This window comes from Microcaecilia unicolor, chromosome 1, assembly GCF_901765095.1.
Source record: "Microcaecilia unicolor chromosome 1, aMicUni1.1, whole genome shotgun sequence".
NCBI lineage: Eukaryota > Metazoa > Chordata > Amphibia > Gymnophiona > Siphonopidae > Microcaecilia > Microcaecilia unicolor.
Genome location: NC_044031.1, coordinates 447,882,138 through 447,907,902, shown reverse-complemented (window position 1 = coordinate 447,907,902; position 25,765 = coordinate 447,882,138). Strand labels below are relative to the sequence as shown.

Genomic DNA, 25,765 nt, shown 5'->3' with positions numbered 1-25,765 from the left:
AAGCCCACTGTTACTGTTGCTTTAATTTGTACGTCCCTGACTGCACTTGCATGTTTTTATTTTCTTCTGATTTTTGCTCTCTGCATGGGTCCCGCGCAGCACCAACTAAACTAAAATTGCTCTGGTTCAAATCCCCCTATTACTATTGTTTTAATTTGGACGTCCCTGACTGCACTTTCATGGTTTTTTTTTTGGACGTCCCTGACTGCACTTGCATGTTTTTTTTTTTCATCCGATTTTTGCTCTCTGCATGTGTCCCGCGCAGCACCAACTAAACTAAAATTGCTCCGGGGACCTGCATACTGCTGTCATGGAGCTAGGTATGATATTTGAGGCTGGCATAGAGGCATCTCAGGGGGACCAGTGCACTACGAATGCTGGCCCCTCCCACAACCAAATGGCTTGGATTAGGTCTGTTTTTGAGATGGCCGGCAGCGGTTTCAATTATCGCTGAAAACCTCGGACGGCCATCTCTAGGTCCAGCGATCTCACCATTTGTGTCGTCTATCTCTAGAGTCGACACAAATGATGGGATTTCAGCGGGCCGAACCGTATAATCGAAACCGAAGATGGACGGCCATCTTGTTTCGATTTTACGGTTTGCTCTGCCTCTTCGCGGAGTTGTCTCCGGAGATGGACGTTTTTACACATGGGCGTTCGCGTTCGATTATGCCCCTCTAAACCTCATTTGAATAAATTACATTGTCTTCCTATGAAGAACAGGGTTCATTTTAAGGGGCCCTTTTACAAAGCTGCTTGCCACAAGTTAAAAACGCCTACCATGGGTCAAGCTGAGGTAGTTTTGGCATGTACACTTGCTTCCCACATGCTAAATAATAATTTTTATTTCTTAGTGCTGGGAACATTTTTGGAGTGGAGAGTGGGCATGTTCAGTGTTGATGGGTTAGCACGTAAGCATTGCCGTGCGCTAACTCATTACAGCATGATCAGCACATGAGCCCTTACCACCTAGAAAGTAGGTGTAGTTAAAGGCTCACGCGCTAATGGAAAAATTAACATGTGGCTAATAATGCCAATATTCAAAAACTGGCCATTTTACCCACGCATTAAAAGGTGACAGTGCACAGGAAACCCACGCACTAGTAAAAGTACAGCCTTGTAAAAGGGCCCCAATGTTACTATCTTTGATTTTTAAGGTGTTGCATTGTCAGAGACCAATATATTTGAAAGAGAAACTTATTTCTATAACAAATTGAGCTCTACACTCAGATCAAGGTACTGTATGTCTGGTTCCAGATATGGATAGTGTTAGAAAGGACAGATGGTAATCGGAGGCTTTTTGAGTGATTGGACCAGATTTGTGGAATAAACATGAATTTCAGATTAGAACCCAATTTCAAGATTTTCAGGAAAAAGTTGCAAACATTTTTTTTCCCCATTAATTTATTTCTACTTTTTGACCATGAAGCAATAATGAAATGGTTTTATTGTTAATTTGATGTCATCTTTGTTCTGGATGCCTTTTTATTCTTTGTTTCATACTTTTACAGTTTACATGTGTTTTCTAAAACTTTTTGAATGATCACTCTATAAAAAAATGATATATACATGTAAATAAAGGTGTTTTAACAAACTTGGGGGCCCTGTTTACTAAGGTTTGCTAACGTTGTTATTGCATGCTAAAATTAGCATGCACTAAATGCTAGAGTTGCCCATATGTTTCTATGGGTGGCTTAGCATTTAGCACATGCTAATCATTAGCGTGTGCTAAAATCGCTAGTGTGGCTTAGTAAACAGGGCCCCAGGAGGCCCTTTTACTACACTACATTAAAAGATGGCCTGCGGAATGACTAGCACCTGGACTTCTCTGCTCACTGAGGCCACTTTAAGCACAGCTGAAAAATGACCAATTTTTCATTTCCTTAATTAATGGCTACATGCTGATTTCCCATTTAGCACATGGCCATTAGCACATAAGCCCTTACCGACACCTATTTCGTCAGCAGAAAGGGCCATGTGCTAACCATGTGCTAATCATTAGGCATGCGGTAATGTAGCTGCGCTAACTGATTAGCACTGGGCATGCCCATTCTCTGCCCCCAAACATACCCCAACACTAAAAATACGACATGGGAAGTGTGCGCAAATGCCATCACTACCACGAGATTCCTGAGCATGCCCCAAGGGAGTATATTTTCCTGCATGGTAAGCACTAATTAGTGCTTACCAAGAGGACCTTCAAATGTGTACTAAAAAATGACTTTTAGTTGAGTAGAATAATATAAACAATCATCTACATTCTAATGCCTGTGTTTACAAAGGCGTGCTATAGGCATATTAGCATTTTTAACGCGCATTAAATGTTAACACGTGTCAAACACTAATGCTCCTATAGAAATGTATTGACACGTTAGCATTTAGCGCACCTTACCTTTAAAGGAGCGTTAAAAATGCTAACACACCTTAGTAAACATACCCCTAACTTCATCATTGAGAGTTGTGCTCTTTCATGGCTAAAATTGATATAATATCCTATATAATAATTTGCACGTTACCATTTAGCGCACCTTACCTTTAAAGGAGCGTTAAAAACACTAACACACCTTAGTAAACATACCCCTAACTTCATCATTGAGAGTTGTGCTCTTTCATGGCTAAAATTGATATAATATCCTATATAATAATTTGCACCCCCAACGTTCCATGTCTGGCTGCCTGGGTTCGTAACATCTCCTGGCTACCTGGGTCCATAACATCTCCTGATGTCAGCCAGCCTCCAGCGTTCCATTCCCCCTCACTGTCCTGCCGTTGCATCAAGACGTAATAATGTCAGAGGGCGGAACAGTGAGAGGGAAGGGAACGCTGGAGGCGAGCTGACATCAGGAGGGATGTTATGAACAGAACGGAAGCCAGCGCCAGCCAGCCAGAGAACATTCAGGTACCAATCGAGGGGAGGAGAGAATTGCAGGACATCAAGGGGAGGGAGGGAGGGAGGGAAGAAGGGAAGGGGAGGTCAGGGCAGGGCAGGGCAGAGGAGAATTGATGGACATGGATGGGATGGGAGGATAGTAGAAGAGAGAATCGTGGGACATGGATGGGAGGGCAGGGAAGAGGAGAATCGCTGGACATGGAGGGGAGGGGAGGGGAGGGAAGAATTGCTGGACATGGAGAGGAAGGCAGGGGAGAGAGAAAAAAAAAGCTTACATGACAGCCTTCCTAGGGCCTGTTTCATTGTTGAGGAAATGGGTATGGCTCCACTAGTTTAATAATAAAGTGCTGAAAAGTGACTATGTTTTTCATATATTTTTAGATCCAGACTTTAAGGACCTTGGCGTTCTCAAGCCATTGCCAGGTGGGTGAATTGTATAATTTTTTAAGTCTTAGAAGACTTTACTTATACATTTTAGTTGTTATTCAAGGTTTTATTTTGTTTGTTTTGGCATTTTGCATGTAGTTTGTGAATTTGAGATGGGAGGACCTGAAGGAATTATTGAATCAGTACAAATTATGAAAGACGGGAAGGCTTCTGCCACTGAGGCAGTTGACTGCAAGTGGTATATCCGAGCACCACCACGATCAAAGGTCAGTCAATTATCCACATACTGATTTGGAAATTAATTAATGAAAGTATTTTACTAATATCCTCTAGAATGAAACATATTTCTTTCCTCAAGCAACTTGTGTTTGATACCTCTCTGTGTTATACTTATAAAGGATTATTTTGTATTTTCTGTGATAAATAATTGTTGTACCTCCTATTCAAAGTAACCTTGAATGCTATAAATCAGAGAAAGAATTGAGAGCCATAGAGGTCATTTTGATGCAACAGATAAGTTCATTTAACAAACACATTTTGGACCATAAGAACTAATCAGTTTTCTGATAGCTGTGAAATGAAAAGAAAAAAAAATCAGATTCTTAGCTCTGGTTTGTTGTGGTCTGAAGAACTGTAGGCATGTTTGTCTTTTTACGTTCTGTGTTTGTGCATACATTCTTGTTTTTCCCATTGGGATTAAACATACTGAACGTGTTTGACTTTTGTGATAGATAAAGTGTAATTTTGTTTAATTTTATGGAATATTTTGGGGGGGGGGGGGGAGTCATTCAAATGTACCTTTAGAATAACTGAGGGGTCCTTTTACTAAGCTTTGGTTAAAAATGGGATTAGTACATCCCAAAATGGGACTTCCTTGCCCGCTAACTGCTGGATTCTATATATCATGCCTAGTGTTCCACACCTAAATCTAATTGTATTCCATAACAATGCATATAACTTTAATGACTTGATGATCCAAACAGAATTGTTAACAGCGCTTAACAAGCAATAATGGGCACTATTTGGCAATAATTAGAATTTACATGCATAACTTGCTAAGCGTATAATGTAAAAAAAAACTGTGCCTAAATTCTAAAGCGCTCAGTTCAAAAGAAGCATGGCTTTGGGTAGGGAAATGTGCATTTCGTGGGCATTCCCAAATTTACACATGTTGTTATAGAATATGGCCCAGTCCACAAAAATCTACGCACAGGAATTTACGCCATGTTTTCATTGCTGTATATGCACAGATTTAGGTGCTGGGATATCAACTAAGCGTATTCTAAGCATATTCTATATACCACGCCTAAATCTTATAGAATACACATAGGCAAAAATGATTTCTGTGCCGATTTCCAGGCGCCATATATAGAATCTCCCCCTAAGCCCATTTTTTACTGTGACAGGAAAATACGGCATTTTCAATAATTAATTTTTCTGGTTGTACACTAATGTTAGCATTAGTGTGCAGCCAATGAAAAAAAAGGAATGTTGGAACCCTTACAGTTTCACATTTGGCAGGCGCTAAGGGTTCCCACATTAAATCAGCATTAAGGGCCTCTTTTATCAAGCCACACTAGCGGCTCTCGGTGCGGTAATACTGACGAAGCCCATTCATTTTGAATGAACTCCGTCGGCATTGCCGTACGGCTTGATAAAAGAAGCATTAAGTTAACATACGCTAGTGTAAGTGTGCCCATTCTCTGCCTTAACATGCCCCCTCTCTGATTAGCACACACAAATGGCAAAACTCACACAAAACACTTTAATGTGTCCTGTTTTAGACCATTTTTTCTCTCATTAAGCATGCATTAGCGCTTAACACAGTTTATTAAAAGGGCCTCTGTGGTAGCTACAACAATACATGGTAACAAAGTTTTGAAGGGAATAAGGGCATCACAGTAATCAAAAGAGAATGTAAATATCAAATGAAGCACAACTGTAGTTCAGAGGTGAAAGGTCAAACACAGAAGGCTATACTAACTTTATCCACTGAGCTAACCGGCACCAGTCTGAAAAAAAATGTTAGGCTAATTTCCTAAGCCAATATTAAGATGGACTTGGGAAAATCCACTGCTTATTTCTAGGATAAGCAACACAAAATCTGTTTTACTGTTCTGGGATCTTGCCACACACTTGAGACCTGGATTGGCCAATGTTGGAAACAGGATACTGGGCTTGATGGATTTTTGGTCTGTCCCAGTATTTCAATGCTTATGTTCTTATGATCACACATACACAGATAGTCGATGCTTGAGCCTTGACATCAGTTCTGCCTGTGGCTGTCAGTGGGTTAAAAACCACTGACCTCCACAGGCTGAACATTACCCCCTGGATGACTATTTCCATTGATGTAACAGGATGCCAGTTCTGTTGTCTTAATGGAATTATTTCAATTCCTCTAGTATATATTTCACTGTCTGCAGTTAAGACATCTATTAGAGTTTAGAACCAGGAGTTCGGTGTTTATTATTTTACTATTTAATATATGTGATGCATATGAACTAAAGTAATGGGGAAAACAAAGCTTTCAACATCTTTTAAATGCAATCAAAATGGTACTTGGATCTAGCTCAAGGACCAACCCTGGGAAGATAAAACTCATGTGTCATCATGTTATGAATAGCCTGCAACCAGCTTTCATGTGGTAACACTCAAGGCGGTATAACAAGTCTTTAAATAAACAAGATACCCAACAATGTATGACAATTATAGCATGTGCTGAACTCCGTTCTGCCAGGTTAAAAACAAGTTGTTCTTTTTCTTTAATATTCCAAAGTTTGACTCAATCCAAACTGTACCTATTTATTCTGCTGATAGGTACTCAGTGCACTGAGGAAAACATAAATTAGAGTAGGCAATGTTCTGTAATAAATTAAAGGTTAGTGGGCAGCAGGAGGGTGCTGAACATTGGGTACTGATATTTTGAATAGAACAGTGGACTAAAATATACTATTAATATGGTTAATGTGTTAGTTTTGCATAAAGTATGTTCCTGTCTAAACTGAAGTTTAATAGTTTACAAAACTTGATACACCACCATTCTCTTAGCTGGCTCACCGGGCTGGCTGGGTTCACATCAGGCTCTGCAACTTAGATTAAATAACTACATTTTCTGCTTATTTACAACCCAAACTTTTACTGACTTCTGCTCAGTCTCTGTTGAGGCACCAGTCCTCAATTTTACTTAGAACGTCCTCCATTTATTTTTGGCTGGAGAAAGGAAATTTTATCACCCCTAAATAACTCTCTTCATGCTCTGAGATTGGAGCTGGATCCTTATTTACATCTATCCTTCCTCTGGGACAATAAAGAAAAACCCTACAGCAACCTACATCAATTGGACCATCCAAGGATATCAGAACCAGAAACTCTAAAGTTTATACCTGCAATCCATGAGTTAAAAACTTATTTTAACTATATAATCTACTTCTATAATTCTGAATCTGTTAGATTCTTTAAAACTAAAGAAAATCTTTGCACTGTCTCCAAGAAGTTCACATAGAAGTGTTAAGTGCAGCCATTTGCTTCTCTGTTTAATGGAAGACTTTGATCTCACAGGCATTGTCTGAATTTACAACTTTAAAAAGGTCTCTTCTCTTAGATATTAATGCCTTCACCCTGCATTGCCAGCTAGGAAGATTGCTGGTCTACAGGGTGTACTCCAAAGAGTGAATTGCAGTACCACCCAATGAAATTATGCCTAAATAGCTTCTGACACAAAAAATGTGTCATGCAAGCATCCCAGTGGTGTGTTGGAGAGGAAACCATAATCCCCACCAACCAAAGAGAAGGCAAAAGTACAAAAGGTCAAACACCTACATAACAGTACGTAAAATATTACCTCATTTCCATACCAAAGCTACCCACAGCACCCCCAGACCACCCTTGGGAACTATAGGATTGGTGAATGCCAGATCAGCTGCAAAGAAATCCTCTGTGATCCATGATGCCATAAATGAACAGCATCTTGACATCCTAGGAATAAGCAAAACCTGGCTAGATGAAAGTGGGGGTTTACCACTGGCTGAACTATGCCCAACAGGTTTCAACATCCAAGCTCAACCAAGACCAGGAAGACAGGGTGGAGAGGTAGCAGTCTTCATTCGGGACACAATCAAACTGGGCAGAATATCCATCCCCAGTTACATGGATCAGAATCTCTTTTAATCCAATTTAGAGGAGAACCAATCTGGCTGCTCATGGTATACACAGCACCTTGAAACAACACATTATCTGTGCAAGAACTCCTAGACCTGATTACTCAAGTGACTCTGAATTAGCCTAGGCTGGTGATTATGGGAGACTTCAATCTACACATCAAAACCCCAGATACCACTACCGCTGCCTTTCTGAACATGATGACAGTGCTAGGATTTACACAGGTGATTAATTCTCCAACCCACAAAAAGGGTCGCATACTAGACCTGGTAGTCTACAAAGGGGTTGATATCCCAGAATTCTGGGATAACAGTATTGAAATAACACCCCTATCATGGTCAGACCATTTTCTAATTAAATTCTCCCTATGTGACCACCTGAAACAAATGGCACCTCCCAGAGTTTGGAAGGAAATCAGAGACAAAAAAAATGCTGACCACTGAGAATTTCCTAGAGGCCTTGGACTATCCACATGTAGATAAAAAGACAACAACAGTGTCAGAACAAGTTGACATCTGGAACACACACTTAGCCAAGACCTTAGAGAAAACAGCACCGCTAAAAAGGTATTATGCCCCACTCACAAACGCTCACCTTGGTTTTCTCCAGAACTTCAGATCCTTAAATGCGAAGGACAAAAAGTGGAAAGGAGATGGTGCAAATCTCACCTGGATGAAGCCAGGCTAAACTGCAGGAAGCACATGGCAAAGTACCACCAAGCTTTAACAGCAACCAAAAAAACAGTATTTTTCTCAATGCATTGCACAGGCTGCCAATTCAACCAAGCAGCTGTTCAGTATAGTAAACAGCCTACTGCAAATCCCCGCAACAGAACCAGACTTCCCAGTCTAAAGTGAACTGCAATGATTTTGCTGCATACTTTGCCCACAAAATTAAAAGTCTCCACCAGGATTTACAGTCAATCCCACCCAATCCCCAAACAGTCAACCAGGGGTGCACAAACTCTCCCCCTCCTAACAGAGACAGATAGAACACCTTTAACCTAATGACAGAGGAGAGCCTTGACAAAATCCTAATAGACCTTCTACCAACTACCTGCTCCCTTGATCCCTGCCAATCAAAGATAGTGCAGCAGGCAAGTATGGGCCTTATAGAAGGCGCCACAAAAATTGTGAACACCTTTCTTTCTAATGGGCAACTACCAACAGCATGAAAAAAAGGGCAGTGGTTCACCCTCTGCTGAAGAAAAACAACTTGACCAGGACAAACTTGAAAGTTACTGGCCAGTATCCAACATTCCATTTCTACGTGTAATTAAACTCTGGAATTTGTTGCCAGAGAATGTGGTAAAGGCGGTTAGATTAGCGGAGTATAACAAAGGTTTGGATGGCTTGCTAAAGGAAAAGTCCATAGACCATTACTAAATGGACTTGGGGAAAATCCACTGTTCCTGGGATAAGCAGTATAAAATGTTTTGTACTTTTTTGGGATCTTGCCAGGTGTTTGTGACCTGGATTGGCTACTGTTGGAAACAGGATGCTGGGCTTGATGGACCATTGGTTTTTCCCAGTATGGCAATACTTATGTAGGGAAACTCTTAGAACAAACGATCTGTGTTCAACTTAATGAATGGCTAGAAAAGAGTAACTGGCTAGATCCATGTCAATCTGGATTCAGACTCAGTTATGGAACAGAAACAGTCCTCGTATCCCTGCTAGATGATCTTCACAGAAACCGAGACAAGGGATTTGCCTTGATGTTAGTACTGCTAGATTTCTCAGCAGATTTTGACACTGTGGATCATGATATCTTGCTAGCCCGACTGACATAAACAGGTATCAATGGAACAGTACTTGCCTGGTTCAGATCCTATCTATCAGACAGGCAACAATCCATAATGTTTGGCAGCAACTTATCACCACCATGGACACTGACCTGCGGGGTTCCACAAGGATCAATACTGTCACTTATTCTGTTCAATATATACCTCAAACCACTAGCTAAGCTGATTCGGTCAATGGACACTCAGTTCTACATCTATGCAGATGATGTGCAGCTACTCATAACCATTGAACCTAACTTACCTACAGCCTTGAATAAACTGATTACCTGTCTAGCATCAATTCAAGAATGGGCTAAACCAGTGGCGTTCCTAGCCTGGCTGACACCCAGGGCGGATCGCCGATGCGCCCCCCCCCCCCGTGTGCAGCACCCCCCCCCCCCGGCGAAACAACCCCCCCCCCCCCCCCCGTGTGTAGCACGCACCCCTAGGTGCATTTTTACCTGCTGGGGGGGGGGCCGCGCGCCTGTTGGCTCCGAGTCCGCTCGTTCCCTCCCTGCTGCTCCCTCTGCCCCGGAACAGGAAGTAACCTGTTCCGTGCAGAGGAAACAGCAGGGAGGGAACGAGCGGACTCGGAGCCAACAGGCGCGCGGCACCCCTCCAGTGGCGTGCACCCAGGGCGGACCACCCTCACCGCCCCCCCTTGGTACGCCACTGGGCTAAACACAACAAACTTTGCCTGAACCCAAGTAAAACTGAGTTTCTCTGGGTCCCTAACACAAGTGGATACATACCTCACATCAAAATCCCTTTTGGGAAGCACGAACTCCACCTCAAAGCACAAGTCAGGAACCTTGGAATACAGTTTTATTCAACACTTAATCTTTGATTCCCCAAATCCAAGCAACCTTCAAGAGCTACTTCTACTATTTGCGACAGCTACGCTGCCTCTCTCCTTACATTGAGAAGGTAAATCTTATCCCAGTTGTGCATGCCATGGTAACATCAAGACTGGATTACTTCAATGCACTATACAATGGTCTGACTACAAAGGGCCTGCACTAACTCCAGTTGATTCAGAATGCAGCAGCAAGACTCATAGAAGGTTGCAAGCAATGTGACCATATCTCACCATTTTTGCAAAAACTTCATTGGCTACCAGTACAATACAGGGCTAAATTTAAAACTCTATGTCTGATCTTCAAGTATCTGAAAAATAGGATGACCCTACTCACACCGCCAAGGACACTGTAGGTGGTTATATAGATTTTGTAAGAGGCCAATTCCTACATACGTACTCGCTTATGTCTAGGGGGTGTGGCCTCCGCCCGACATTCGCTACATGGAAAATAACGGACAGACCAATGGAATATATTAGTTTATTTATACAGTGTTATATACAAAAATATAGAAAAATCCTTATCAGCTTATAGCATCAGCAATTCCTGATTGCATGCACAATGATACCAAAAATATAGAGAATAACTATGATTATCCTAGTGGCTAATCTGTAATGACAGATAAACACAATACCGAGATCCTAATGATTACCACACAAATCTTATACTAGGCTAACAGCGAGTAGAGATCATAAATCCTGACGTCACGCATCTGATGGGTCCGAGCACAGACCAATTATCTAACCCAGCTTGAAGGAAGTAAGCTATGATCTCACCGTTCCGGTCACCAGATCAGGTTCCTTCCGATACCTCAGCTGAATGTCTCAGCAAGGTCCCACGAGCTTAGGTGATGCACTTGTCTTGCTCAGCAACAGATGATACAGACTCAGTATAGATCCTGTAGACAGCTGTAACCTGGGGAAAAGCTTTGCCAGGTATTATCAGTAAGTCTCTCAGGTAAATCAGGTGCTTGCAGAAATGCAAGTCCTCTCCTCTTCTTTTCTTCTGTTCTTTCTTCCTCCTTCTTCCCGCCAACTCTACTTTCTTTTCCTTCTGTTCCCGCTTCTCCGACCCATCAGTTTTCTGGGAGCCAATCAGAAATAATCCCACCATGTACTCCCAGCATCTGTATGAAGCTTCCATTGTCCGTCTTATCTCGTAAGCTCTCTCTCTCTCAGGGACATGCATTCTCCCCCGATACAGAGTGACCTTGGAGGTGGTGCAGGCTTCAGTAAATCTATTACAAGCTGAAATGCTGACTTCTGCACAGTTGGTAGTCAGACATATAGGTGAAAGGTTGCAGCGTCCATGTTGGCTGTAAAGGTGCTCTCATGTGCACACCGGGTGGGTGAGATCACAGCAAATACTCCTACAGATTCCCCCCCTTGGAGATGGAAATTACTACAAAGGAGTAATGGCCTTCTCCAACCTAACTACAAAAATAAGCCAGACAGTTCAGTCAGGATTCAGGTACAACTTCATGGTCAACTACAAAAAGTTTCAAAGTAAATCTCAACTAATGCAAACTAACACACTTCCAACAGTTCTATTAAGCAAAATAATGTTCACAAGGAAATCAAAAATGCTAATACAGCAAAATACTGAATAATAGAACCCGCATGTGCAGTTAGTTAAAAGTCTTAACACATGAAAATTAATCAAACAAATCATGAACCATAATCACATCATGCAAAGCAAAGCATATTAGTACAGAAAAGTGAAAACAGAATAAATTGTTGGCAAAACGCTGGTCAGATGTAACTACATAAAGTCTTGCAATCTCATCGCCGTAGGTGACAAAGTGTTTACGCGATAGCGTAAATGACGAAGGTCTCTCCAAAACACTACAGCACACAGGAACATGATGAACCACAAGATGGTCAAAAGTGGGATGACAACGTGAGTGGACATGTGGAACTGGGTGACATCAGATGAACGACGTTTGTAATCTGCAACCTCGAGAGTCTCATGGTCGACAGATAATTCAACAGTGTGAGAGTCTTTGGACTGTAAAAATGGTATAAGGTCCATAGCAAAGTCAATAGGATGTCCACGAAATACATCAAGCACTTCCAACTCAGAAACAACCGGGTCTGTGTCAAGATAAAACAGGGAAACTCCTCCTACATGGGCAACAGCATACTTGGGTACAGCGATCACACAAACATTGCAAGGAAGAGCGTAACGGTTGATTACATCATGCTTCTGGAAGGTGACAGTAAGTTCTGTACTAGGTGTGCTAACTAACCATACCGTATCCAGTACAGCTACAGTGGTATCAGAAAAATCGTCATATTTTGACACGGTAACCTTACACTTCTCTTGGACATTCTCTGTGGACAAGCCACAAAGAGCTTCTGTTGTGTCTTTCAGGAAAGGTTTACCAGGGCATAGCCAATTAACATCTTTAGTTTTGTGGCAAAGGTCTAAGTTAGGGACCAAATAATGTTGCGGAGCATCCTGTTGGTAAGCAACATACTTAGGTGTATCAACATTAAGGTACAAATTCTCATGCCACGTACCTACATTTACAACTTGTTTAAGCTGGTATACATTCTCAGGCATAATAAATGGCAAATTAAGGATGAAGGCAATTTCCATACGCTCCATATCCAAATAAAGGGGAAGGGCAGTACCTAAATGAAATGCGATTTGAATTTGAAAAGGTTCAATAGACAAACGGGTAACTTTGGCAAAGGCATCTTTAACAACATCAGATGGTATCAGGTACGTTGGTATCTGTCCCTGCATTAGCTTACTAACACTAGTATCTACTTCCCTAAATAAATCCTGGATAAGGTCCTTAACAGGTTGTATAAACACACGGTCTTCATTCATGGTACCTTTAATTGTCAACAAATCAGCTGTGTTAGCACTAATTTTATGTGTATGTAAATTCACAAGAGTGACCGTATCAGCAATAGTTTTACCCTGGGCCACAAGTTGGCTCTGTTGGACTACCAATTTGGTCTCGATGGCTTTCAAGTCTGCTTGGATGGCTTGTATATTGGCCTGCAGCTTTTGGACAGAAACTACGTTGGCAACAGACATGGAAATACCAAAAAGTGAACCAATGGCCGAAAAAATCAAACCACTTGCCAGACCAAGAAAACGCTTAGATCTGGACCTGGAATTATAAGGTTGCATAGGTTGTACCATGACTTTGTCCAGTTGATGCAAAATGTTCTTCACTTGTGCACGGGCATTTTGCATATAATTGAGAAACCAGGAATGGGTAACAGCAGACAGAGTTAAGTTACTCATATTGAAATGTTTCAGTAGTACATGCATTGGGTCAAGGGACACAACTACTTTCTGGGGAACAATCTGGGACTGGGTAATCAGGAAGCCAGGGGTATCTTGCAGAACAACTCCAGACATGGGACCAGGTTCGATCATCTTGGACCACGATCCCAGCAGCACGGAGATCCAGAACACAATCATCAGGGTTCTTTTCTGCATCTGCAAGGTACAAAGAAAACAGACTATGCTGTTGGGGTGTTAGTACAGTTCGTGTCATCAACACATACGTCTGGAATCAAATGACTGGGATGACGTGGTCTCAACTGATTGATGTGGACCCATTTAAGGGTGTCTTCACCCTTAGTATTTTTCTTGAGGCAAATTTGGTAAGCCACAGGTGAAGCTTTTTCCACTATTGGGAATGGACCACGCCAACTAGGCAGAAACTTCCTTTCTTTAACCTTGTTTCTGGCAAAATTGAAGTAGAATACCTTGTCGCCAATTTGGTATTTTTTAGAGGTAGTCCCTTGATCATAATAGGCTTTTCTACCTCTAGCGCTACTTTCCAAATTTTTCTGAGCAAAGGCAAAGGCACTTTGCAAATGCTTACGCAAATGGGTGACATATTCATGAGTGGAGGTAGCACTGGACAAGTTCACATCATTAGTCCTGTACAACAAATGCATTGGTAATGTCATTTCCCTACCTGTCATCATCTCAAAAGGAGACACTCTGGTGGAACGGTGGGGTGTGGAACGAATCGCCATAAGGACCAATGGTAAGACAAGGTCCCAATTCTTACCTGAGGATGACACATACTTCTTCAGAATGGTCACGATGGTGCGATTAGCTCTTTCCACCTGTCCCAAAGATTGAGGTCGGTAAGCTATGTGCAACTTACTCTTTACTCCAAGCATCTTCCACATATGTTGAATCACCTCTGCCGTGAACTGAGAACCTTGGTCTGAATCCACTCGCATAGGCAAACCCCACCGGCTGAACACATGATTCAGTAGTAAGGTAGCCGTGGTTTCTGCCGTGCAGTTGGGTGCAGGCAGACACTCCAACCACTTGGTGAACAAGCAGGTGACTGTGAGCAAGTACTTGTTACCACGAGTGGATCGAACTACAGGACCAACCCAATCAATCTGGATATCCGACCAGGGCATGGCGATACCCTTCTTCCTAAGTGGTGCTCGGTGAGATGGTGAAGATGGCTGGAAACGACAACAGGTCAAACACCCTCGCGTGTACAACTGTACATCCTGTCGCATGTGAGGCCAATAAGCTACTTGCTTTAGGGTCTCATAGGTGATATTCTCCCCTCGATGTCCAGCACATGGTTCGTCATGGGCATGCTGCAACATAATGCCTCGATATTCTTTAGGCACCACCCATTGCTCAATGCCATGCTTGCTCGTCCGAATAAGCAGGTCCTTGTGAAGTTTGAACTTCTCTCGGGAGGCGTAGAGTATCCTCATTTCCTCATCTTGCTTGTGTTCTTCCGTCAGGGAACAGTCTTGCGGATTCCATATGTACTCATAAAATCTACCGATCACCGGGTCGGATTTCTGTGCCATGACAAGATCAAAGGATGGGACTTCCCTGCACCACTGGACCACCGGCGTGTCGTTGGACTGCTTCGCCTGTCGTCGGGTGACCGCATGGACAGCCGCAGTCTCCACATCTGGGGGTCGCCATAATTCTCCTGTAAGCGCACCCTCCTTGGCCAGGTGATCGGCCAAGTCGTTTCCCAGCTTGTCGGGACTGTCAACTTTTGCATGACCCTTGACCTTCTTCCAATAGATGGTCATGTCATGGTCCTTTACCAGTTGATCCAAAATCCGGATCAAGTTTCCATGATGTACTGGTTTTCCTTTGGAATTTAACATATTCTTCTGCTTCCAGATGGGCAAATGGGACACAAAATTCTGTCTCACATAGTCCGAATCCGTACATATGACCAACTGTCGGACTCCTTTCTGAATTGCAGACTGTACCGCCACCAGAGCTGCCACAATCTCAGCGTACTGATTAGTTCGCGAGCCCAAGCTGTGTTTCAGGGTCTCTTCAAGATTGGTTGGATCCCATACCACTCCTACTCCTGCAACCAATTCCTTGAGTGTATCACGACGGTAAGCACAACCATCTACATAGACCTTAGGCATGGTAGCACAAGTCTGTTCATCATACAGATGGTGTCGATGAGGTTCTTTCTCTGGCGGGGGAACATCTGCTTCGGGAATACCTGCAATGGAATCCTGTTCTGCACAATCATGTAGGTCAGCCATACCTTGGGCTACTGCGTTACGATGTTTCTGAGCATACCTTACCTCCAGAGGCCAGCCTTGAAGAGCCAATGTCCAGGAGACTATTTTGCTGTTTGACACTCGACCGGTCTTAATTCGGTCACTACCCAAGAAACTGATGGGCTGGTGGCAAGTCTCCACAATTAGCTTCTCACCTTGGATGTAACTTCTGAAGTGTTGCAAAGCCCAAACGGTAGACAGGAGTGCTTTCTCACATTCGGAATACTTCCTCTCCACATCCGTTAGTCCTTTACTGGCATACGCCACTACCCTCTTATCCGTGTCATACTTCTGATATAGGACAGCACTCATAGAGTGTTGGGAATATCCCAAGTCCACGTAGAACTCACGACCTCCCTCGGGTATGCGAGGCATGGGAAGCAGCTAAGCTTGTCTTTCAGCTCCTGCATAGCAGATTTCTGTTCTGGCCCCCAGACCCAAGGTGTATCTTTCTTCAACAACTTGACCAACGGTCGGGTGATCTCCGCATACTCATCTATGAACTGTCTGGAGTAGTTGCAAATTCCTAGAAAGGAACGAAGTTCAGTGATATTGGTGGGCTGTTTCAACTGTTGTAAAGACTGCACTCGCTTCTTCTGGGGTCGCAGACCCTCAGCAGAAATTTCATACCCTAAGTAATTCAGTGATTTCCTGCACCATTGTCCTTTGGCAAGAGTCAGTTTAGCTCCAGCATCTGCCAACTGCGTGAAGACATGCTCCATCTCCTCCAGGTGTTCCTGAAAGGTAGGACTCTTGATCAGAATGTCATCCACATAGACCACTGTTCCTCGAGCTTCAGCATCTGGTAGGGCTTTGTGTAGGAAAATGTTGAATTCAGCAGGTGAATTGAGAAACCCAAAGGGTGTCCTGTTCCACGTATACTGCTTCTTCCCAAACGTAAAAGCCAGTTTATGCTGATCGTGGGGATGGACTGGTACTGTCCAAAACCCTGATGCCAAATCCAGGCTGGTGAAATACTTAGCCCCCCTGATGGTTGCAAGGTTCTGATCCAGTGGAGCCATAGGCCACCGGGACAAGGGTACTCGCTTATTCAACTGACGGTAATCCAGAGCGATTCTCCAGCTGTTATTCTTTTTCAAGATGGGCCACAGAGGGGAGTTGTACGTGCTGTTGCATTGTCTGATGATACCCCTGGTCTCCAAAGTGTTGAGAATCTCTTGTACAGACTCATAGGAAGCCAATGGAATCTTATACTGACGCACAAAGACAGGCTTGCCACCAGGTTCCGTAGGCACTCTGGTGACATGTAGGTTCGTAAGTCCACAGTCATACGAATCTACAGCAAAAAGGTCCTTGTAATTGTACAACAACTGAGTCAACTTCCTCTTCTCTGTGTGAGTAGTACAAGCATCAGCCTGTTCCACTTGCTCTTTCACCATAGCATCAAACTCTGAGAAAGGTTGGTTGGATGAAATTTCCACCTGTTCTTCAATGTCCTCCTGCAAGGTTGAGGTTTCCACAGAATTCACCCTTCGAGGCTTCTGAGGTACAGACATTTCCCTGGACAGAAACAAGAAGTCATCTTCCACCTGTACCTGAGCACACGTCGCATCATAGGGCCAAACAAACTCGAGAGATATGAGGCCCCTGGGAGAGGTAAACCAACTGTCAGTCATCTCCCCCCCCTGGCAGGTGTCCCAAGAAGAAGGCAGCCTGCCAAGGATAGGCAAACTTACCTCGACATCATGGAAAGACTGGCCAACCAGAAAGCCAACAGAATCTCCAGCAGATAGCTCAACTTCAGCAGACTGTGGATTGGTGACCAACAGGTATAAGGTGGTACCGGTGACCTCCAAACATGGCAGAACACCAATTGCCAATCCAAGGTCTCGAAAGTGGGCATGTGGGTTAAAGAACACAACCTCATCCAGCAGACGTTGTCCTTGAGCGAGACGAAGCTTGAGGGAAAAATCCCGTACCCTACCTGGAATGGTTACATCCTTGTCACAGACTACCTCACAGACCTGGGGAATGGTCTGTCCAGACTTCAAACAAACAGCCGTAGGTTCAAGTTCCACTGGGTTGTTCTGCATTCTACTCCACAGGACTAGATTCACCAGGTCCACATAAACTCCCAGTCGTGCAAGGCAATCTGACCCCAAACATAAGGGTTCCCTCACGCCCCGGACAATAGAGAAGTGGTGAGTGAATGTCTTCTTTCCCACAGTCAAGGGAAGACCACATATTCCGTCAAGCGGCTTGGAGCCTTGTCCCGGTACCTGTACCGAAGTAGAGGAACATCTGCTGAAGGGAAGTTGTACAGACTTACGAATTTGGCTGTACAACGAGTCACTGATGTAGGAGAGATCACTAGTGAACAGTAAAGTAGCTTGAAGCAATTGGGTGTTAGCCACCTGAACTGGTATGGTGAATTCATCACCTTTCTGGGTGATGACAGTCACCTTGCAAGGATGAGCAAAATCAGGACCAGAGATAGGAGATGAGATTTCAGGTGATGCTGTGTCCTGTAAAACAATCTCTAGATGGTCCGCTTGTTGCACCAGCTCTTCATGCTTCTGACCCCCTTTTGGTGCCTCTGTCAATGGAGGCTCCCGCATGGGCGGATCCGCGGAACACCGGAGATCAGTCCGCAGGGGAGTGTCCTGTAGCTCCACAGAGTTGGCATCACCGACTGTACGCCAGTATCTCCCTCGCACATATTTAAGGGGTCGAGTGACCTTAGACCAGATCGTTTCCTCGTCATAATCCAAAACAGGCCGAAATCTCTTCAAAAGGTCATTTCCAATCAGAAATTCTTCACCCTCACTGGTAGTGATGATGGCAGGGTGCCTGACGGTCATCTGTCCAAGCTGTAAAGATAGCCAAACCTGTCCCACAGTTCCAATACTTTGATTGCCATAGGCCACCAGTGACAAGTCGCACGGTGTGACACGCAGCACATCCTGACCCCCCCCTAGAGATGCCTCGAGTTTCTGAAACAGGCCCTGGGTGACCAAAGTCACCTCTGATGCTGTATCCAGGAGACCTTCACAGGAAAGTACTTGTTGAATTAACAACTCCACGGTATATCTGTAACCTTTAGATATAAGCTTACCTAGAAAATACCTGACTTCCTGGGATGAGTCTTTTGAAAGAGGCCCTTCCGGGTTCGAGGGCTGCGACGCAGCATGGTTCACGGGGGACTCCTCACTGATGGACGACAACGCATCCACGTGGACAGTGGGGACGCTTGTGGTAACAGGTTTTGTGGCCACGTCTAGTCATGCTTGTTCTTCCTCCGAAGAGGATGGCTGTTCCACCTCAACAGATTTAACAATCAGCCCCGGAGGGGTCGGCGGTCTAGAAGACTGGTCCTTCTGCTTCTGGAATTTGACCTTTTTATGAGATGAAGGTGTCTTAGGTACACTGCTAGACTCCGCGATTGAACATCTTGCCATCAATTGGTCCAGCTGAGCTTGCATAGCACGGATCTTCTCTGCATTCCACTTCTTCTGATTAAACCGCTTCTTTTTAGGTTGTTGCTGTCCCTCCTGTACAATAGGAGGCGCTGCATCCCGCGGCAGGGCCTGAGAGCCCGGCGGCGTAGTTGGTCTCGGCGCTTTGTTTTCCAGAGAAAGCGTGGAAGTGACCGCACAAACAGCGGGTGGTATCACCCTGTTGCGACTCTTGGATGCCGGTTTCGGAGTCTCTGCGATTGGCTTGGCGCGGCAGATTTCAAAAATTCCTTCAGCCTGCTTTAGAAGGCTGGAATAGGGTTCTGCGTTTTTTCCTGCCAAGGGAATCTTTATCGGATCAGGCAGACCCTGTATAAAAAGTTCCCTGAAATCACCAAATTCAAGATCTTTAGAATCAGGAGGCACCCCCCCTTGGTAAAATGCACGCTTCAAGCGATGGGCCCACTCCCGCGGACTCTCCTCCGGATTACAACTAATAGTATACGCTGCACGCTTAGCTTCAAGAGAGTTGGCAAAGAGACCGTAGCGCTTCGCTAAGGCTTGCTCCACTGACCGTAAATCGGGGTTATCGGACATGATCAAATCTAGAACTTCATGGCACTCGGTGCTAAAGGTCCATTTGAGGAGGGCTCTGATGTCATCCTCAGAAGAGACGTGCATGGTCTGCAGGAGTTCATGCACTGCCTTAAGATGGGTTTCTATGGATACCGAGGCAGACTCTTTAAAAGGCGCTATTACGGTGCGTAGCATCTTTATAATATATGCTTGCCTCTCCATAGACATTCCTTTCTTGGGTTCCGGCCTGACATGCCGCTGATCACTACCAGGTGTAGAGAACCTCGGGGCAGGTGTATTGCTAAAACTGGGTGGATCTGCCGAAGGCTGAAACCCTGAGCTAGGCACCTGACCAAGTGAGCTGATGATTTCAGCAGGCCGTCCCTGATCCCGTGCTCCCAATGGGTGTGTCACTGTCTCGGGTCTGCTGCTTCGGTCACCAGCCACTATGGGGCTGGATTGTACAGAGGGGCGGGAAAGAGCCGAAGCCATGCCCCCAATGGGTGTGTTTAACTCGGGTCCCTCCCGGCTCACGTAACGGTTCATTTCGGGAGCCGGGCTTGGGTGACCCGCAGCAAAACTGTCGGGGAACTCTAAGGTATACGGTACTTCTTCCTGCGCCATGTGCGTAAGCTCTTGCTGCATTGTGGAAATCTTTACAGTGCACTCATCTAATGCTTTAGACAATGAATCTCTGTCCTTCACTGTACATTGTAATTGCAGTGAGACTGTCTCCTGCTTCTCTTTTAACTCCGCCAACTCTAGCTTGGCCGCGTGCCAATCTTGAAACACAGACACAGATTCTTCTTGAGTGGTCACTAGCTCCCTGCGCAACTCACTCTGAACACCTTCTGAGACCTGTTTTAGCTCCCGATATAATGTCTGCAACTTATCTGTTTCCCTAGTCTGGTTGTGTAAAGCACCAGTCAAACGAGAAAATTTCTCTTGCAACGAATCAAAAGACACGAGGTACTGGGCAATTTCTTGCTTTAATGTGTAATTACGTGCTTCACAATCAGATAGGTCACACTGCAAAGTTTTACACTTATCATACAGTGTCTGGCACTCCGTACACATCTCTTCAGAGGAGTGAGGTGGGGCGGGGCTTACATTGGTCCCTGCTAAAGCAGATTTGGCAGTCTCTAAATCAACTCGTAATGCAGCTAACTCGCTGTCTCGCTCCTGGACTGTTTCCCTAGTCTGGGACAAATCTAACTGCAAATCCGCTATGCGATCTGTTAGAGGTACAGATACCTCTCTTATCTCATTCATCAAAGAGTCTTTAACTGCCAAAAGAGACACGCCCAGTTCACAAAGCATCCATTGCGACAAATGCTGTTTCTCTTTTATAATTGTATTTAAAACCGTAGCATATACTTCTGAGCTATTTGGTGAACTGCTACTAAATAAAGCACGTACAGACTCTACTGTAGGAGGTGCGGGTTTCGTCTTACTATGAGAGAGTGGCAGTAATATTTTCAGCACGCCCTTCTCCTGTTCACTTAGGAGCATTTCAGGCAATGTGCCAACCGTGCCGGTCGCCATGTTAAAGACTAAACACACCCTGTTTTCCTTCCTGACAGAGAGTTAGAGAAACCGTTATTTCTCTTTTGGAGCTCAGAGTACTAAATCTGTCAACCAATTACAGCAATAAAACACAGCTGTATAAACAAAGGTCTGCCGTCAGCTAGGGTGGAACTGCAGTTCGTGCAAAGAGAAACAGAAGATTAAACCAGCCTTCTGAAAAGACCCAGAAAAAGGCTTAACTTCTGCTATTCCTGCACCAACCGTCCCGGACGAACGCCCCCAATTTGTAGGTGGTTATATAGATTTTGTAAGAGGCCAATTCCTACATACGTACTCGCTTATGTCTAGGGGGTGTGGCCTCCGCCCGACATTCGCTACATGGAAAATAACGGACAGACCAATGGAATATATTAGTTTATTTATACAGTGTTATATACAAAAATATAGAAAAATCCTTATCAGCTTATAGCATCAGCAATTCCTGATTGCATGCACAATGATACCAAAAATATAGAGAATAACTATGATTATCCTAGTGGCTAATCTGTAATGACAGATAAACACAATACCGAGATCCTAATGATTACCACACAAATCTTATACTAGGCTAACAGCGAGTAGAGATCATAAATCCTGACGTCACGCATCTGATGGGTCCGAGCACAGACCAATTATCTAACCCAGCTTGAAGGAAGTAAGCTATGATCTCACCGTTCCGGTCACCAGATCAGGTTCCTTCCGATACCTCAGCTGAATGTCTCAGCAAGGTCCCACGAGCTTAGGTGATGCACTTGTCTTGCTCAGCAACAGATGATACAGACTCAGTATAGATCCTGTAGACAGCTGTAACCTGGGGAAAAGCTTTGCCAGGTATTATCAGTAAGTCTCTCAGGTAAATCAGGTGCTTGCAGAAATGCAAGTCCTCTCCTCTTCTTTTCTTCTGTTCTTTCTTCCTCCTTCTTCCCGCCAACTCTACTTTCTTTTCCTTCTGTTCCCGCTTCTCCGACCCATCAGTTTTCTGGGAGCCAATCAGAAATAATCCCACCATGTACTCCCAGCATCTGTATGAAGCTTCCATTGTCCGTCTTATCTCGTAAGCTCTCTCTCTCTCAGGGACATGCATTCTCCCCCGATACAGAGTGACCTTGGAGGTGGTGCAGGCTTCAGTAAATCTATTACAAGCTGAAATGCTGACTTCTGCACAGTTGGTAGTCAGACATATAGGTGAAAGGTTGCAGCGTCCATGTTGGCTGTAAAGGTGCTCTCATGTGCACACCGGGTGGGTGAGATCACAGCAAATACTCCTACAACACTAAGGTCCTCCCAAAGACTTTCACTAACCACACCCTGTCCAAAAGACATTACACAATGTGATACCCATAAGCGAGCCTTCTCCAGAGTAGCCCCCACACTCTGGAATCCATTGCCTGAATGGCTCTGCTTAACACAAGACTATCTCTACTTCAGGAAGCAGGTGAAAGGTTTGATCTTCAACCTGGCCTTTAATGGAAGAAGTTACTAACTTGTTAGTCTCATTCACACACACAAGAAGTGATTCAGGCTGCACATACTGCAGAGGGACATGTTTATCCACTCCTACCCTAGCTGAGATTATATTTAACCATCTCTCTGACCTCATGTTCAACTTTCTTCAAATCAGTCACCTTACTTTCTAACTCTTCCTGCTTTCTTACCCATCTATTTGTTACAACTTTGCCTTACCCTTCACTATCAATTATAATGTTGTATTACGTATTGTGTTGACATTGCAAGTAGTATACCATGCCATACTTTGTATTGTTAGTTAGATATTTTAACTGCTGTAATTGCCTATTGCTCATGTTTGATCTATTCTTACTGTACACCGCCTTGAGTGAATTCCTTCAAAAAGGCAGTAAATAAATCCTAATAAATAAAATGGTTTACAGTAAAAATATAAAAGAAATATAGAGAAAAGAATGCCATAATGTAGTAAGAAAGCTCAAACACACCAAGACCAATCACTCACCCTTTCATACTTCAAAAATTTGTCATGGATATTTATCTATACCCCACAGTTACTTACTATACCTTAAATAGAAATCTTATAAAAAAGATATGCATTTCTTTAGGTTCCATCGAATGTAAATACAGACAGTAGAATATATGTTCTTGTAATGTCGTTCGACAGGAACTCCATTTGGCTTTAAAGCATCATCTGGTACACTTAAAAAGCAATGGATAAGCTGACTTATAGATGAAATCTTGTAACAATTCATATTAAAAATCAATGTCATAAATTCATAACCACTGAGGAACAAGAAGTCCTAGAAGAGAAAGAAGAGAAAATATGGACATCCTGTGAAGGTTCATGCTGAATGATTCTGTACATTATATATCTCTGTAATCTTTGGTTATAAAAATTACCTATGGGATGAGGGCTGGAAGGTTCCTGATGGGGTGGAACTGGTACCAGGCATGTTCCGATTAAACTCGGGCCTGTTCTGGGCTGCTGGTCGTGTGCTGCAGCCTTGTTGGGACCTTGTTGTGGGGGCTCCGATGAGGCAGACATGACCTGTAACGATGGGTGTCTGCCATGAATAAAGCTGGTCTTTGGTTGGGCAGGAAAATGGCCTGCCTGAGGCCTGGCTGCTGGAGCTCTGGCACATGTGTGGTGGTTCACACATGTGCAATTGTGCAATCTGGAGCTCCAGTAGCCCAATTTAAAGAGAGATCTCAATTAGATTTGGTGCCAGAAGAGCTGCTGGTTTGAGTCACGGCTGAATGCCACTACATCTGGAGGGGACCTAAAGGTTTGGCTGACCTAATTCAAGTCTGGGGATCCAGGTAAGCACCCTATGGGGTTGTTTCTTTGTTTCTTTAATTTTTGTGCACATTTTTGAATGCTGTGGATCTCAGGCTCCAGAAATAATGTAAACTTTATTCATTTTGTTCTTCAGGTGTTTTGGGGGTCTTAGGAAGAATGAGTTAGGGTGATTTGGGTTCTGCTTGTTTTATTTTGTGAATAAAATTGAGCATCCTTAAAAATGTGTGTTTAAGGTTTCTGTTGGTTGTGGCTATGAGAGGGGAATTGTTCATGCATCTGTCAGGGAAGTATTTTTGTGTCATTTAAAAGTTAAAAATGTGTGACTTCTAGGAATATATTTATTTTTAAAACCTAAAATTCAGGGGGTCTTTTACTAAAGCATGCTAGGGTTTGTAGCGCGCACTAATAACTAGGATGCGCTAAACGCTAGAGAAGCCAATAGAAACATATGGGCGTCTCTAGCATTTAACGTGTCCTTATTATTAGCATACACTAAAAATGCTAGTGCACCTTAGTAAAAGACCCCCTCAGTGATATTGGTAAAGATGTGCTAGATCAGCATGGTAAATTTGCTGATATTTGGTTAATATTTTTCTGGAAAATAAAAATGTATTTTTAATATTTAGGTCTATGGGAAAAATCCTTTTCAAAATGGAGTATGTGGTTTGCCAAATTGGTAGCGTGCATAACTGACTTCGGGCCTCATAACAAACCACGCTAGCAATCCCCAGTGTGACAATGCAGACACAGCCCATTTACTTTGAATGTGCTTCGTCAGCATTGCCATGCAGCTTGATAAGAGGCCCTTAGTTAAGTTGGCGGTTAGTGAGACGGAGAATGTGATGTCACATGTAATGTCAAACGAGTCAGTCTCCTTGGATACAGACTCTGTTGCCTTGGAAATTTAGCTGTTACAGACAGTTAGTCAGAAGGGCTAAAGAATTCTATAAGAGAGGTTGCATGTCAGAATGCGTCTGATGAGAGAGGCCTGAATGGAAAAAAATGTATAGGAAAGAAGTATATATGAGAGTGTTGAATACTGTAGAAAAAGTATTTAGATACATTTCTGAGAAATTTTCTGTATAATTTAAATTTTTCTCAACACAGTATTAAATCTTAATAAATTTGGGCTGAGAAGCATAAAGCTTTAAATTGGGAGATCTCACAGTAGTTAGTTAAAAGCTTGATGTGTAAATTGTGGTTTGCCTGAGAAATTTCTGTGATAGCCTGACCATATCATCAATTGGTCCAAGTAAATCTGTGTGAGGCCAAGCCTGTGTATGGCCGAGAGAATGGAAGTGCATGACTGGTGACTATGAGTAACAGAAAAACGCCCTTCATGAGACTAGGGACCACAGTTTAAGTGTAGGTTTTTTTTATATCAGAGACTCTGGTTATTTTCTTGTATATAGGTAGTGATCCAAATAATATAAACCTTGCTAAAAGTCATTGAGGGGACCTTTTACTAAGCTGCAGCCATTATCACTTACTGCATGGCCATTTCAGTGGGGAGCCCATACTGCCACCCATTGGAATAGTGGTAAGGGCTTCCATGCTAACCCGGTGGTAACTATGCAGTGATTACTGCTGGTTAAGTTCTGGCACTACAAAAATCAGAAAAATTCATGTAGCGCCAGAAATGGCATGTGCTGGGGGTGGGAACTACAGTCGGACTCCTGCTGTATGCCGCGCTTTAGTAAAAGGATCCCACAGAGAGGGAAGAAATATCTAGTGTACAGGCAGTTAGTTTTACTTTATTGAGCTTCTTACGTGAAAGATTAGCAGGTACAAACAGCCAAGAAGATAAAGC

General features: G+C 43.6%; 1 protein-coding gene across 1 annotated transcript in view; it reads left to right on the top strand.

The window, feature by feature from the left end:
• The window catches only part of NETO1 (neuropilin and tolloid like 1), a 424,908-nt gene that overhangs the window by 179,808 nt on the left and 219,335 nt on the right, over positions 1 to 25,765 (top strand). The window contains exons 5-6 of the mRNA XM_030212767.1: positions 3,272 to 3,313; positions 3,416 to 3,543. Coding sequence (XP_030068627.1) covers positions 3,272 to 3,313; positions 3,416 to 3,543 — 170 coding nt within the window. The remainder of the gene's footprint in view (positions 1 to 3,271; positions 3,314 to 3,415; positions 3,544 to 25,765) is intronic.